Consider the following 16,478-nt stretch of genomic DNA (forward strand, 5'->3'; position numbering starts at 1 on the left):
CACTGCTATATCAGGCTAATCCTCTTTCTGCAGCTCTGGGACCCCTCTGGGCACCAGTTTGAGTTCCAGCTGCTCCACTTTCCATCCAGTTCCCTGCTTGTGGCCTGGGAAAGCAGTCAAGGACAGCCCAAAGCCTTGGGACCCTGCAACCACGTGGGAGACCTGGAGGAGATCCTGGCTCCTGGCTTCAAACCAGCATAGCTCTGATTATTGTGGCCATTTGGGGAATGAATCAGTGCATGGAAGATCTCTTTCTTCCACTTCCTCCCTATAACTTCCTTCAAATACATAATTACATACATCTTTAAAAAAAAAACCTTAGGGGTCTGGCATAGTAGCCTAGCATATCTGTATATCTAACTTTGCAACAAAAATAATTAAATCTTTCAAAAATTTTTCTTTTTCTTCTCAATTTTTATTGGAAAGTCAGATATAAAGTAGAGGAGGAGATACAGAGAAAAAGATCTTCCATCCATTGATTCATTCCCTAACTTGGCTCAGCAACTGGAGATGCGCCAATCTTAAGCCAGGAGCCAGGAGCCTCTTCCGGGTATCCCATGCAGGTGTAGGTTCCCAAGACTTTAGGCCGTCCTGGACTGCTTTCCCAGGTGACAGTGAGATCGACAGCATTTCAGAACTATCACATCCCCCTGGGCAGAAGCCACCAAGCGTGTACCACATCAGGGTCCTGGGTTGACATCAGGTGCCGGTCCCATCTCCCTGGAGACAGGGGCGCCTGGGAAGCCTTGTCTCCCCTCTCACCCGAGAGATGGGAAGAAGAAACAGAAAGTTTGGAAACAATGACCACACCCACTTTTCTCCCATCCTGGACCTGCGTGGAAGACTCGAAAGAAATTTCTGGCTCCTGGCCTCAGATTGGCTCTATGCCAGTCATTGTGTGTCGCTGTCCCGCAGCGACGGACTTGGTGCACAGAGCCGATAATAACACGCGTGGACCCTGACTGATGGTCAAAGCCGACGTTTATTAGGGGCATCAGATTTTATACTCTGAGAGTCCTTACTGGGTAGGGGAGGAAGTATCGAGCTCATAAACAAAACCATCAACTGTTATCGCACTCTAGATTAGAATTACTTTAGTCTTTACATCGCGCTAGGTGTTCTCATTTACATGCTGTTTACTCAACCCATAGGAACTATCTCCCAACAGGTATGCAAGAGATAGCCATTTGGTCATTTTCATGCAAATACTGCCCAATGAACTGTAAACCTGTGCTTGCTAGCCTTCCAGGCTCACAATGTCCTCCTACAAATCCCCCTTCTGTGTTTTATTAAATTAGGCCTGAAACTTGTAGCTGGGGGAACATGCTCTTGGAAGAGCAGAAGAATGGGGAGAAACAATGTTATGTATGTTATAACCTAAATCAGAGTTGCACAGGAACAGTGAACAGTTAACATCCATCATATGTAACAGCTGAGTATAAACTTAACATCATAGATTCTACACAGTTAGTATTAACAGTTGATGAAAGTTTTGGGGAGGATCTCAACTTACAATTTAAGCCTTGCCATTTATCTTATAATTCTACCAAATCATAGAAAAGCATTAGGCAGGTGAGCAGGGAAATCTCCAACAACCTAGTGAGTGAGGAAGAATTTAACTCTATATCCTAACCTAATAAAATCTCTGTAGCCTGATCAGTTAGGTACAAGTTGAGTGATTATCAGTTAGCTGACCTTTATTAGTCTCTAGTATCTAAAATAATTTGGGGGCTCACAAGCAACCCTGATGGTCAGTGTAAGAGAGGGCTGGGAACCACGGCTGGAGCTAGGTAAGAATTAGAGCAAGCTCCTCCTCTGAGTCCAGTCTCTGAGTGCCACCCGGGGCTCCTGGCTGAAGTTCCGATGTCACCAGACCCTATCACGAGGGAACTGGGCTGCTTCAATCCCGTGTAGGAAATTCACTAGGAAAGGACTGACCTCAGAGTTCTCGGCCTCCAAGGGCACTCACCTTCCTTGTAATCCCCTTGGCAGTCGGGATATGGTCCTCCTTGATGAGGCAGGCATCCACTGCTTCTGTAGTGAAAGCACAAGGGAGACCTCCAGGGGTCTCTGGGACTAGGATAGAGAGCTCCTCTTATCCTCCTGCTCCGCCTTGAGATCCCTTCCTGCTCTGTACACACAACCTCCTTTAAGAGGGTGTCAGAATCGTCCTTGGATCCCACCACAAATTAATATGGCTTTTCTAATGTCTAAGGCAGTTAAGAATTTATTATCTATGAATAATAATTTACACTTAAAGTCTTCCTCAAACATCCTAAGAAGGTGGAGAATTTCTCTGCACTCCTGACCTGTAGTGGAACAAGAGGAATATTAAACAAATTTAGTTTTCAGTTCTTAGAGGCAGTTCCACTGGGGGTTCTGTCTTCTCCAGGGGCAGCGTTGCGTTGAAGGGAGTTGCTGCACTTCCAAGGTGAGATGAGCCATAGGGAAACCACAGTTTTGAGGATCTATCAGGAAATTCTAGGGATAAGAGCATAACCTTTTCCATAGGTTATTAGTGTTCCACAGTATCAATCATTCAGTTGTCTTATCAAATACATCATGTCAGGGACAGTTGTGCTTGATGCACCAATCTCTTAGAACCTTCCATGTCACCTGGTGTTGGGAGTGGTCTGTCCTTTTCCTCCAATATTTCCTTGATGGTGATGGATCTTTCAGGAAGAGGTCGTGAAGCTGTCTTACTGCAGGCACTTCCTCCAGTGAATGGAGTCCAGAACTTTACAAGTAGGCATCCACACGGGTTGCAGCTCAGTTCCTGGGAAAATAAGCATATCTTCTTCCCACAGTTAGCAAGGGGTCAGGACCTCTACACTTGTGAGTGGCTAGGTCCCTCCATCGAACCAAAGACATCTGCGTTGGGCCTGCAAACCGCCTCCAGTAACACAGAGCTGCTGCTCACTAGAAGGCAAAATCTGAAGAAAATTTAAGGTGAATAAGACCAAATTAATGCATGCACAGGGGTAGCATATTCCCCCCTCTGATTTTAAAACATATATTGTTGGACAAAGTAAATTAGATTTAGTAACAGTTTAAAATCATGTAGATACTTTTACAATTCTATCAGAAAGCTCTGGGGAGTGGCTGCAGGTTGCCATAGTCCTGAGACAACCTGTTCTTGTAGATAAACAAACAGCAACACATAATAACAATTTTAAACAACTTTTACAAAAGACAAAATGTTAAGACACACATGTATGCGCGCACACACACAGACACACACACTTTGAGACTTAAAATGTTATTCTCAACCAAGCTTAGTAGCAGTGTTCATCAGAAATCTGTAAGTGAAATGATATTAAATCAATAATCTTGAACCAAGAAACTCAGTGAAAAACATTGATCGCCGCTATGAAATCCCTCTATCAATCTAAAAATGCAAATTTCAGTTTTCCCAGTAATATAGGCATCCTAAGAATACATAGTAAACAACCAGATACAACTTTAGAGCTAAATCATTAAAAGCATGTAAACTAAAATTTAAACCTTCACAATTCCATGGAAGCATACACCATTTTGACACAGTAAAATTTTACTCCATGTTGCATTTGGCAATAATCTTAATATAATTCAATAGTCTGGTCAACTGTCTCCACGAAACAGGAGATAGATCCGTTGGCATTCTTGAGGCCTCGTAAGAATACCAAGGGAAGCCCTAGGATTTGAAACCTTTGAATACTTAAATGCTTCTTTAAAGGTAGCTGAAAATATCTGAAAGTTTTGTTGTTGAAGTTAGCATGACACATTATACGTTACAATTGGTTATTGATGTGAGAACATCACTCAAATATCTTTAAAGCAAATACAAAACCTTGACACATTAAAGGCAGTGAGAGATTTGATAACTAGCCAAAAGCACAAGAATTACATTAATACATGCAAACACTTTGTAGATGATATCACATTAATTTAACTTATAGCTTGAAATAATCTAACAGTGTGTTACAGTTCAATTCTATACCAAAATTACAATAAAATTTCACTCCTTTTTAAAAAATGTCTCCCCAAAAAACCTTCAAGATTTTTTGAAGCCCAGTCTTTTCTTTGAATTCCAAGTTCCCAAAAGTTGCAATGGATTAAATATTCCAAAAGACATGCAGTTACAACCTGAGTACATTAACACAAAAACAGCAAACTTTCACCTTATAACGATATAATGCCATCACCCAAATATTCCTTAAAGCGAGAACATCACTTTGTTAATTTTAAACAATAAGAAGTTAATGAAACAGAGAACATAACTTAATGTAAAAACTTGTACTTAAAAATTGGCATACATGATTAAGCAATGCTGTATAGAAAAAGTGCTATATGAATAACATGCATTCACCACAATTGATTGGAATTTCAGCCTCCAGGATTTACTTGCTGGCTGTTTTAAGTTTGAAGCTTCTCTGCAGGCACAAATTGAAGAGGGCGTTCCTGTTTTGTAAACCTCTGGATGTTTGGGACCTGGGAATGGCTTCTCCAGGAGTCTTCTGGCCACAGGCGTCTGCCACCATGATCAACTTTAGATTTACATTCCTTTTTGCAGTGCTGGCCTCTTTGGCACTTAGGACATATTCCTGGGGAGTGACTGTTAAAAGTATCAACATGGTATCTTTGAGTTGTAGGAAGCATCCGGCAATTTTTTCTCAGGTGTCCTCGCTTGCCACAGTTAAAACATTTAGCATTCATTTGCTTTTGAATGGCAAAGGTTTCAAGTGCTGCTAGGCGGGCACGGTGTTTAAATGTGCCTATGTTGGGACAAGCTTTGAGGTAACCAAAAATATCTTCCTTTTCTTTTATAGGACGAATAACAGTCTGGCAGTCCTCGTTTGCATTCTCAAAAGCCAGTTGCTTTAATAACAATTTCCTAGTGCCTTCTCCTCTAACTTGTTTTTCTATGGAGTCTGTCAAACGCCTTACAAAATCAGCATAAGACTCTCTGGCTCCTTGAAAGACTTTTGTATAACTGCCTGCAAATTCAGACCCAGCTTCAATTTTCTCCCATGCCAACAATGCTACATCTCGTATATGAATGAACGCAGCTTGAGGTAGCAGTATCTGTTGCTCTGTAGTAACCCACTGTCCATCTCCGACTAACATATCATAAGTCAATTGCTCCCCTCCAGGGAGTTGCCGACCTGATACTCCTAAGGATCGCAATTTTTCCTTAGCCATATCGCTTCTCCACATTTTCCATTGTAAATACTGAGAAGGAGAAAGTCCTATTTTTGCTATTACTTCAAAATCATAAGGAATCCAGTTTGCTCCCTGGCTCCAGCCATTTAAATATTCCCACACGTACGAAGAAGTAGGTCCGTAGGACAAGCAAGCCTTTTTAAAAGCTGTGATGGCATTAACATCTAAGCTTTCATACGTAGGTTGATGGTTTTCTTGACTAAGTATGATTGGAAAAAGCAATCGGAGTTCATGAGGTCTCCGGGGAACATCAGACATTTGGAAACGTCTTTGATCAGATTTGAGAGTGGGATGGCATGGGCTGGTATTTAACTCTTCCATTATCCCATCCTTGTTTACCTCACTAGAGAAATCCTGTGGTTTAACACTACAAATTTTCTTCTTTTTCTTAGTTCTCACTTCATTTTCAGTCACATTACGGTAACGTCTTTCATTAGGAGAATCTCTCCTGAGTTTTCTTTTCCTAATTTCCACATCTGCAGCATAAGGCCTTTCTCTTTTAGCTGCATTACAGTGGCATCTAGGAGGGTCTCTCACACATTCTTTTTCATCTTCATCTGTAGTATAAGCCATTTCTTTCCTAGCCACGTCAAGGTGGCGTCTCCCGTTAGGGAAATCTCTCACAGGCTGCTCTTTGCCATCCTCCTCATCTGTACTATGAGGCGTTGCTTTTTAGAAATATTACGGTAGCCTTTCCTGTTAGGCGAACCTCTTAAGAGTCCTCTTTCTCTTTCTTCCTTGTCCATATTATGAAACACTTTATTTTTAGCTACATTTTGGGGGTGTCTCCTCTTAAAGGAGTGTCTTGCACATTCCCCTTCTAAAATTATAATAACAGTTCTAATTAAAGCTGATATAATCCAAAAACTAACTTTGATTATCTGCTATCCTTCCGGCCTTTTCAGCATTTTTCTGAGTAAAATTCTTAAGTCCAGTTTCTAGTGTCCATTCATCTGGAGACCAACGATTATATTCACCAATAAGCTCTAAATAAGAACGCAATTGCTGTCTAGTTACCTTTGCTCCACTTTTCACTAAAGAATTCTGCATAAGAGAGATAAATGACCATGCTCTACACTGCTTCTGGCCCATTGTCCCACTCACCACCTTCTGTGGGGGTCTCCGCTGCATTTTCTCTTCTTCTTGCAAGTCCCTGTTTGGTTGCCACTTGTCGCTGTCCCGCAGCGATGGACTTGGTGCACAATAATAACACGCGTGGACCCTGACTGATGGCCAAAGCCGAAGTTTATTAGGGGCATCGTACTTTATACACTGAGAGTCCGTACTGTTTCCCTCTCTTGATTGGAATTCCTTTTGTTTTCTATATCCCACCAGGTGTTTTCATTTACATGCTGTTTATACCAAAGGTAGCCATTTGGTTGTTGTCATGCAAATATTGTCCAATGAACTGCAAACCTGTGCTCGCTGGCCTTCCAGGCTCACAATGTCCTCCTACAAGGGTCAACGTTATTTTTGGGACTAGGCCTATTGCTTGGCTGCTGATTGCTAAGCTATCTAAAGTCAAGAGACGGAGTTAGTGTTATATTCAGGGTTAGGATTAGGATTAATGCTATGATTAGTACTAGGATTAGAGTAAGATCTTGTGTCCAATGATTCACTCCCTAAGCAGCTGCCACAGCTGCAGCTGAGCCAAACCAAAGCCAGAAGCTGGGAAATCTCCCAATCCGGTGCAGGGTTCCAAAGCTTTGAGCCGCCCTTGACTGCTTTCCCAGGGCACAGGCAGGGAGCTGAATGGGAAGCAGACCTGTGGCCTGGGAATGCAGTCCAGGACGGACTAAAGCTTTGGCACCCTAAACCCGCATGGGAGACCCAGAGGAAGCTGCTGGATCCTGCCTTCGGATTGGCTCAGCTCAAGCCTTTGTGGCAGCCGCCTGGGGAGTGAACCATGCCATGGAAGATCTTCCTCTCTGTCTCTCCTCTCTGCATATCTGCCTTTCCAATAAAAATAAATAATCTTTAAAGAAAGGCAGTCAAATGAACCAACGTCAAAAACCAACACAAAGAAGAAAAGCCTCAAAACCTACTGAACATTCGGTGTATTTTAACTCGTGTTGGGGATTGGCACACATTTTTTGGATTCTAGACTTTAACAGGATCTAGAACTAGAGAGGGAAGGAGAGAGGCCAGCAGGTGGACTTATCTGAGAAGTGACAGAGTCCCCTGCTGTTGGAAAGCTAGAGCTGCCAAAGAAGAGGCTGCCTCAGACCTGAGGTGAAGCCCCGCTCCTTTCTCCCCATCCCGCAGAAAAACACAGGTGTCCAACCTTAAGCCCAGGGTCGATCTCATTGGCTGCGCACAGTGTGACGTCTGTGCAAGCGGCCCAATCACGCGCGGCTTTGAAAGCCTGTGGATGAAGGGGACTGATGTGTTGAGGTGGCGCCATTGCCATGGCTGGTCCTGCTCCTGAGAGAGGCCCAGGGAGCTGAGGCAATGCTGCCCTGTGAACTCCCTCCCCGCAGGAGCCCTCTGGAGGACACCCGACTCCTCAGGAGCTGGGAAGGGTGAGTGTGTGAGCGCATCTGCTCGGGCCCCAGGGCAGGAGGGGACAGCAGGGGGACCTGGTTGTCCCACTCTGCAGCCCTGACCTTGAACCTTGGGGCTCCTATCTTTCCAAATTGTGCAGTGAGGAGGGGATAGTGTCCAGGGACAGTCTGATCTTGATTTGGGAACTGATTTTCGTTCTTTTTTAATTTGTTAAGATTTCTTTTCCCTTTGACGCTGATTTCCGTGAGTTGAGAAACAGCGTCTCAAGCCCACAGCTCAGTCCTCAGTGTAGCCCCTCTAAAGGTCTGGGCAGATTTCTTGTTGCTGATGGCAGCTGAGCACAGACTCCAGCAGTTAGAACCGACAGTCTTGTTTTCCTCACAGTTTTGCTCCCAGGTTGAGGGGCAACATCTGCTGATGGCGTTCTGCTGGGCAGAGTCCTCGGGTGGCACAGCGACCTTGTGGACAAGTCAAGGGAGTGCAGCAGGGACGAACTTCCAGGGGCTTTTGTAGCAGAACCCTAGCTATAAACCATGAGATTGCCTGAACTGATGTATCCTGATGGCTTCTGCTATGGTGCCCCCTGTCCCCATTGCTTAAGTTCTCATGATTGGGACTAGATGTCCTCATGAATTGTAGAGGGGATACGTCAGGTTCAACAGAGCGCAATAAGGCAGGGAATAAACCCCTCAATGTCCAGAGCTCTTCCACAATGCCAAGTGCTGCTATCTGCCCTGAAAATCACAATACTATCCACTCTTTCCCCCAAGATACAACCCATTTAACTTTAGTAACTTGACTTTTTTCTCTCATAAAATCAGCATGATCTCTTGCACAGGACTGTTTTCTGTGATCAACAGGCATGAGAGGAAAGCAGTGCAAGCCCACCTGACACAGCACAGGAAGGAATCACTGCCCTGTGTGTGTGAGAGTGACGGTGGTTAAGATGACATGGGACCCCTGGGTCTCCATCAGAATGCTCGGGTTTCAGTTCTGTTGAAGCCCAGTGGTTCTCCACAAATCCTTCTCTTTCAGTTTTGCTGAGTTTTAAAATTCTTTGTAGCAAGCCAACCTGTCCAACTTTTCCTGGCTCACTCCTTCCCCCTGAAAGATAGCAGAAGAAGGGGGTTGGCATTCAGAGTGGCATCTGATGCCCTAAAACTGGAGGGCATCTATTGTGCTTCCTCTGTTTTATAGGGCTAATCCTTTTGCAGCCCATCCACAGTTCCATTCCTTGGTGACATATTACTATCACCTAATTCAACGCTGATATTTAAGGGTCAATGCAGAAATGATTAAACTCTTGGTTGTCTCAGCCTTGCCTAGCTACGGAATACAACGCTTGCAAAGGCTTTGGTAAATCCTAGGACAATGTGCTTGGGGAGTTTGATTTTGCATCAATAAATTTGTCAAAGCAGAGGAAAGTTAGTACCCACTTTTTTTTTTTTTTACATCAAAGTGGATAAGACTGTTATTTCCACATTGTTTTTTTTTTTTCCATGTATCTCGGGTAAAGAGTGAGATTAAGGTAGACTCCCCACCCAGTCTCCCACCCATCCCAAGTTCGCGATGTGGGGTATGCTCTGAGAGTCTTGCTCTAGTGGTATTGATAGTTCAACAGTCAGGAATTGCTGTCAATCTTGCCAATCCAAACATGATGAGGTCGCTGAAGAATCCACTGATTGACATAGTCTATCCTAGAGTCTCTGCCCAGTTTTTCACTGCCAACATATGGCTGAGGTAGTTGTTCTGTCTTCTGTCTTTTCATGGTTAGGGTTCTGAGTCTGGCAGTTCGATTGGGGAGATCCCCAAAGAAACTTTGTCTGAGGTGTTCCCAGACCAGATTCTTATATGTACTAACAAGTACAGGGCCGGCACAGTCCATCGCCCCGATCAGCTGGTTGTTGCAAATGCTGGGTTGGTTGTGTTTCCAGCCTTGTGTTCCACTGGAGCCAATGGGTGTTGCAGTCCAGCCTGATTCTACCCACCACACACTCAGCCCTCACGTAAGCAAGTGTGATCTGCAGCCTAGGCGGAGTGACCCAACAGGGCTGCCCCCTGTCCTGATTTGCCAGTCTGTGTAGCAGACTAGTCCAGTCTGTCCCACATCCCATTCAGCTCTCATACGTGTCAGTGGGCATTGAAACCTAGTTTCATCTAACCAGCTCTGCTATCAAGCCCATACACATGCTGTTGGGTGCCTTTCTATCTAGCCACCCTGTCCTGGCTTTTGTGCCCTCCAGTGGAAGTTGTAGCCCAACAGGGAGGAGCCTACTATTTCCCTTCTCGACTACGCCCACTCCGGATTATTCACTCTCCATGTGGTTCTGTGTTTTATCTTGACAGAATTAGCCCCCAGTGCCAGCTTCTTCCAACTGATGCTGTGGCTAAGCTCAAACAACCCTGACCCACTCCAATTCTTTTTGCACCAGTAGCAACAATCAGCCCAACCTGGCTTTTCCCTGATCTAGTCCACATGAGGCCCACAGATGTTGTAGCCCTGCCTAGTCTGTTCTGCCTCCATCCCCACTTATGCTCTCCAGTGGGAGTAGCTGTCCAGTAGGGGATCCCCCCTGAGTTCCCCCTGCCGGCTCCGGCCCCTTCCTTTCTGATTCTACAGGTCCTGTTACCTTGGCATTCCGAAATGTGTACTAGTTTTTGTCACGACCAAACCTGGCTCGACCCACACTCTGATCTGGTGCTCCGATTCACCAGTGGGTAATGTGAACTGGTTCAGCCTGGTCTGCCCCTAACCCATGCCAAATATATGCCAGTGGGAAACTCTCCATGGCCTGTTCTGGGCTGTTTCCCATTATGCCTCTTGCACTTACCTTCTGGGTCTGTGTCCTGCCAGAGGAGTTGCCCAGGCCCCTCCATCAGAACCCCTCCCAATGTCAGATTTCCCTCATACCTTTGGGTCCATTAGCTAGCCCTACTCAGTTCATCTCCTGTCTTAGCAGGAACAGTGGCTTTTCTTGACTGGCCTTCATCCCAATCTGTTTCTTGCTGTTGGATGTTTCAGCCCAGCCATGGCTCGTCCATACCCACATACAGCTCACAGATGTCCTAGTAGGTGCTAAGACCTAGCCTAGTCCATCCCACATCTACCCTGGTCCTCCAGGACACCAGAAGGTGTTGGGGTCTGACCAAGCTTGGTGCTTCCAGTCCCAGTCCACACTTGTGCTAAGGGAGACTACAACCATAGCCTGATCAGAACGCAGCCCCCAATCCAGCCCACGCGCCCGTTGGTGGGAACCTCAACCCAGTTAGGTGTTCTCTTAGCTCCCCAACCGGGCCTGTTCCCAGCTATCGATCACACGCATGCAAGTGGTTGCTCTGACTCTGCTTGATTCAGCCCCTTACCTGTCCCGACCTCTGCCTTAGACACTGCGGCTTAGCATTCCTGACTCACGCAGACCAGTAGGTGCAAGAGCCTAGCTCATCATGACCTGTGCTCCCTCCTGGTTTCTAGTTTTGCTTCTAGGCTAAGATTTGCTCAGTCCTGCCCAGTATGTCCCATTCCATTACCAATTCACACATTAGGCAGCTGTTGGAGCTACTTTGCCAAGATTATCTGACCCCCAGTTCTGGACCACATGTTCACCAGTGGGAGCTATGATTCGCCAGGGGGCGTTTCCCACGTTCTTCCACTTGTTCCAATCGCAGACCCAGTTCCCGACATGCCCTTGGGTTTTAGCCCGATGGCCAGTGCAATGAACAAAGTTTAGTAGAATGATGTGCCAAGCTTGCTGCAAGACACGCGGGTGTGCGGAGAAGGTGACAGAAAGATGAGTTAAGAGGGAAATAAGAAATAACCTTATTGTTTAATCCAGGCCGAGAGAGAGAAAGAGAAGAAAGCGAGAAGAGAGTGTGTGCAGCCATCCACTGCTTCAGTACCCAATGGCTACGCAGTCTGTGGCCTGTCTAAGATGAGATCAGAGAGCTGGAATGACATCCAGGATTCCCATGCAGGTGGCAGGAGCATCCTCTGGGAACCAAATGAGAAGTGCAACAACTGAGATGAGAAGTGAAACTTTGATCTGCTAAATTGGCATCATTCAACAGGGGCCTAACCTTTCTCAGTAAAGAATGATTGTTTAAAATATTGCTATGAATTTCATAAATGAAACAAAGCCACCATTAAGGATAGCCATTCCCTCCTCCTCTCCTGCCCAACAGAAAGATTAAGATGGATGGCGAAGGATCAGAGGTGGTGGACCCTCTGAGAGACGCAACCACAGTGACGGCTGGTACTAGGTAGTTACTGGTTACTATCACTCCTTTTTTTGGTCAGTTTTTACTTTTAAATTTTGATATATGTACATAACTGATCAGAGTGGGACAGATTTAGGGTTAGGGAAAAGTAAGTGTGATCATTATTTCCAAATTTTCTATCTCTTCCTCATTCTGGGGGAAGGAGAGACATAACAGGAGAAATACAACGTTCATTGCACACAACAGTCCACGTATGCTTTTGGTCAGGAAAGACTGCCTGACAACACTGTGTCCATTGACAGGAGATGCTGTAAAGACGGAGCTGAATATGAACAAAGTTTAATAGTGTGATGTGCCATAATCTGCTATTAGACACGTGAGTATGCTGAGAAGGTGACAGAAAACTGAGTTAAGAAGTAACTAAGAAATAAGGTTAATTGTTTAATCCATGCTGTGAAAGAGAAGAAAGACAGAAGGGAGTGTGTGCAACCATCCACTGCTTCTGTACACAAAAGCTACACAGTCTATGGTTTGTTTTCGATGAGGCCAGGGACCTGGAATGACACCAAGGAAAACCATGCAGGTGGCAGGAGCATCCTCTGGGTACCAAATGAGAAGTGGAACAACTCAGATGAGAAGTAGAACTCTGATCTGTTAAACTGGCATCATTCAACAGGGGCCTAACCTCTTTCATTAAATAATTTTTTTAAGTAATGACTGCAAATTTAATAAATCAAACAAAGCAACCATTACGAATAGCCATCCCCTTCTCCTCTCCTACCCAACAGAAACATTAAAATGGATGGCTCGGAATCAGAGGTGGTGGACCCTCTGAGAGACGCAACCACGACGAAGGCTGCTACTGGGTAGTTAAGGGTTACTATTCCTCCTTTTTTCAGCTTTTAGGTTTTTAATTTTGATAAATGTACATAATTGGTCAGGGTAGGAAAGATCTGGAATTAGGGAAAAGTGAGTGAGATTATGGTTTCCAAATGTTTTATTTCTTCCTGATTCTGGGGGAAGGAGAGAAACGACACAATGAGAGAATCCATACTCAGCCTACAAACAGCCCCAGTACCCAAGGATGGAGAATGGCCCAATATCAACCTATGGTCCCGATGTGGAGCATTTTCTGAGGGTTCTGACCAAGTGGTATGGATAGTTTTGAAATGTTCTCAATCTTGCCGATCCAAAGATGAGGAAACACTCCCACTGTCCATTGACTAACATAATCGACCTTAGCATCTGCATTTGCCCAGATTTTTGCTGTCATTGTTTGTCTGGAGTAGTTCTCCAATTTGTTTTTGTTCTTCTTCCCCTGTTGTGGTACCAGCTGTCCTCTGCAGACTCCAATGAACTGCAGTATGCTCCAAGTGCATAAGGGCCTGCCACCCACTGCTCTGTCTTATCCAATGAGGAGGACCTGTTCTCATAGGGAGGCCCTAGGTCTTAGCACACGTAACCCAGACCTGCCAGAACCCCTCGCCTGGGGCTCATGTATCTGGTACTCATTGTAAAAATGATTCCAAGAATCTGGGCAAGGCAACACATGCCCTGCTGGACCCCCAACCAATGGCCCCCAACAGTTTAACCCTCTGTGCATTTGTAGGGACCTGATTTAGAAACGAAGCAATTGAGACTTGGCAAGAACTCTGATATGATATATTGGCATCATCCAGCAAGGGCTTAACCTTTTTTGGTAAAGATTTTTTTAGTTTTATTGGACAGGCAATCAGATTTACAAAGAGAGACAGAGAGAAAAATCTTCCATTCTCAGATTCACTCTTCAAATGGCCACAATGGCCAGAGTTGAATGTATCCAAAGTCAGGAGCCAGGAGCATCTTCCATATTTCCTACATACATGCAGAAACTCTTGGGTTTGAACAATCCTCTGCTGATTTCCAAGGCCATTACCACAAAACTGTATGGGAAGTGGAGCAGCCTAGACAAGAACTGGCACCCACATAGGATCCAGACATTTGCAAGGTGAGGATTTAGCCTTTGCGGCAGGCTCAGGAATATGATTAGGTGTCACTAGACTGGACAAAGATGCATAAATGTATCTCCAACTGCTTTATTCTAGGAACATACAAAACTACCATCATGCCATGGACCCAAAGAAATCACCTTGGTGGTGAATGTAGTCCATTACTGTAAGAGAAATACACCATATCATTTTATGACTCAGAAAGGAAGTCAAGGTGGTTTAATTTTAAAAAAAGATTTTGGAAAAGTGAAAAATGAACAAGGAACACAAGTGTGAAACTCCAAGAGAAATGAAAACGTCAGAAAGGAAGAAGCAAAATACAAATTGTAGAACAAGGACAAGACCTCAGAAAAGGAGCAGAAGTGCAGGTGGATGAGGGAGACTCTATTTGGCACATCTGCAAGCCCTGAGTTTTAAAGACCTGCTTTGTTGACTATGACTTGAAAATGGCCATCGGGAGATTTCCCTCAGATGTGTTTTCACAGCCCTCTGGATATCATTATTCCTCAGGCTATAGATGAAGGGGTTCAGCATGGGCGTGACCACGGTGTACATCACCGAGGCTATGGCTGTTAAGTGTGAGTTTTGTGTAGCAGCTGAACTGAGGTACACACCCAGTGCTGTTCCATAAAACAAGGAAACAACAGAGAGGTGAGAGGCACAGGTGGAAAAGGCTTTATACTTCCCCTTAGCCGATGAGATGGCACGGATGGAGGAGGCAATCTTAGAGTAAGAGTACAGGATCCCAGCCAGAGAACCTCCTCCCAGCAACACAGCACCAAGATACATCATGAGGTCATTGAGAAAGGTGTCAGAACAGGCTCTGTGGACCACCTGGTTCAACTCACAGAAAAAGTGAGGAATTTCCACGTGTGTGCCGAAGCTCAGCCTCAGCACCATTAAGATGTGTAACAATGCAGGCAAGACACTGATGGTCCAGCACAACAGAACCAAATGCACACAGAGATGGGGGTTCATGATGACTGTATAGTGCAGAGGATGACAGATGGCCACAAACCGGTCATAGGCCATCATGATCAGGAGAAAATTATCCAGACCTCCAAATAGGAGAAAGAAGAACATCTGTGTGATGCAGCCTGCATAGCTGATGGCTCTGCTCTGTGTCTGAATGTTGACCAGCATCTTGGGGACGGTGGTGGAGGTGAAGCAGATGTCCACCAAGGACAGGTTGGCGAGGAAGAAATACATGGGCACATGGAGGTGTGGATCAGAGAGGATGGCCAAGACAATGAGTAGGTTCCCACTGACAGTGACCAGGTACATGGAGAGAAATACCATGAAGATAAGAGGCTGCAATTCTGGATCTTTTGAAAGGCCTAGGAGAAGGAATTCCACAACCCATGTGTGGTTCCCTGCTTCCATGTCAGCAATGTAACTACCAAAATGTGAAAAAATGCGTAGATGTGAGCACTAGTTACACACTGCCAGAACCATGATGTGTGATTTTCGTATCAGTCTGTTCTCATAATGCCTCTGTTCTCTGGTGTAGAATTCCCCTCCGATAATCCTCAGTTTTCATGAGGCTGTGCCCACTGCAGCTACAATGATGCCCTTGAGCATAGGATGTGGAATCTTCATGTTCCAGACACTGTTTCAGCAGTGTGTGAGCAACGCTGAGACACAAGCATTCCTAAGAGTGAAGAAGACAAGACAAAGCATGCAACACATCACTGGATGCACAGCTCTGCTGGAAAGTAAAGAAATCAGGCAAGAGAGCCAGGGTAAATCAAGTTCTACTTTCCTGTATCTCCAGATCAAGCAAACCCAGCAAACAATGTGGCATTTGGACAAAGATTAAGATCTCAACGAACATAAAGCAGGTGCACAAAAGTGTCTGAGAAATGGAGTATCTGACAAGAGCCATGGGCCATGCAGAGTCATGTTGGAAGGGTTCATTTCAGATGATTAATGACACTGCAGTAGATTCCAAAAACAAGGGTCAGTAACAGGAAAGGGCTGAGAGATAGATTAGAGAATATGAGGCAGGCAGTAGGCTCATCCCCATGACACTTCAAAATGGAGGGTGTCTTTCTGTCCAAAGTCACTGCAGTTCATTTTTCTCTGATGAGCTGCAAACAACTTCCTAGAAGGGAAAATGGTGACGCTATATTTCTACTTCTTGTGTATGTTGGCTACTGTATTATGTGTGATATTTGAGGACACAGGTGTTCCTAAATTAAAATATATCCATCTTAAACAAAACATATCGTGAAAAGAGAGAAGCTCTCAAACACTGTGCTTTAGCAGCTTGTATTGCCAGTGGGAATTGCACAGCCCCATGGGATCTGTGCCTCACCTCCCACTGTCCACGAGTGAGAAAAATCACAACCTTGTGAAACGGTCAGCATTCAAAGGACAGTGTAGCCTTTTCGGCATGAGAAAGTCAATCAACCATGAACTTGAGCCAGTGCATGCTGGAGACTGTGTGATGAGCCTAAGTGCCTTTTTTTCTTTCACTGTCTTTGCTCACCACCACACACATGTAGACACACACACAGTAATATGCATGTGCAGACCAGGCATATGGGAGTGTCAGGAACTTAGTGG

General features: G+C 45.0%; 1 protein-coding gene across 1 annotated transcript; it reads right to left on the reverse strand.

Annotated features, from left to right (window-relative positions):
- Nucleotides 1–14,294: 14,294 nt before the first annotated feature.
- On the reverse strand, nt 14,295–15,293 carry LOC121162857 (olfactory receptor 7A10-like). Its single transcript, XM_040990092.1, has one exon. It carries the CDS (start codon nt 15,291–15,293, stop codon nt 14,295–14,297), a length of 999 nt encoding a protein of 332 aa, XP_040846026.1.
- Between the last annotated feature and the right edge of the window lie 1,185 nt (nt 15,294–16,478).

The sequence above is a fragment of the Ochotona curzoniae genome, unplaced genomic scaffold (assembly GCF_017591425.1).
Source record: "Ochotona curzoniae isolate NIBS_2020 unplaced genomic scaffold, NIBS_Ocur_1.0 contig_584, whole genome shotgun sequence".
Classification (NCBI taxonomy): Eukaryota; Metazoa; Chordata; class Mammalia; order Lagomorpha; family Ochotonidae; genus Ochotona; species Ochotona curzoniae.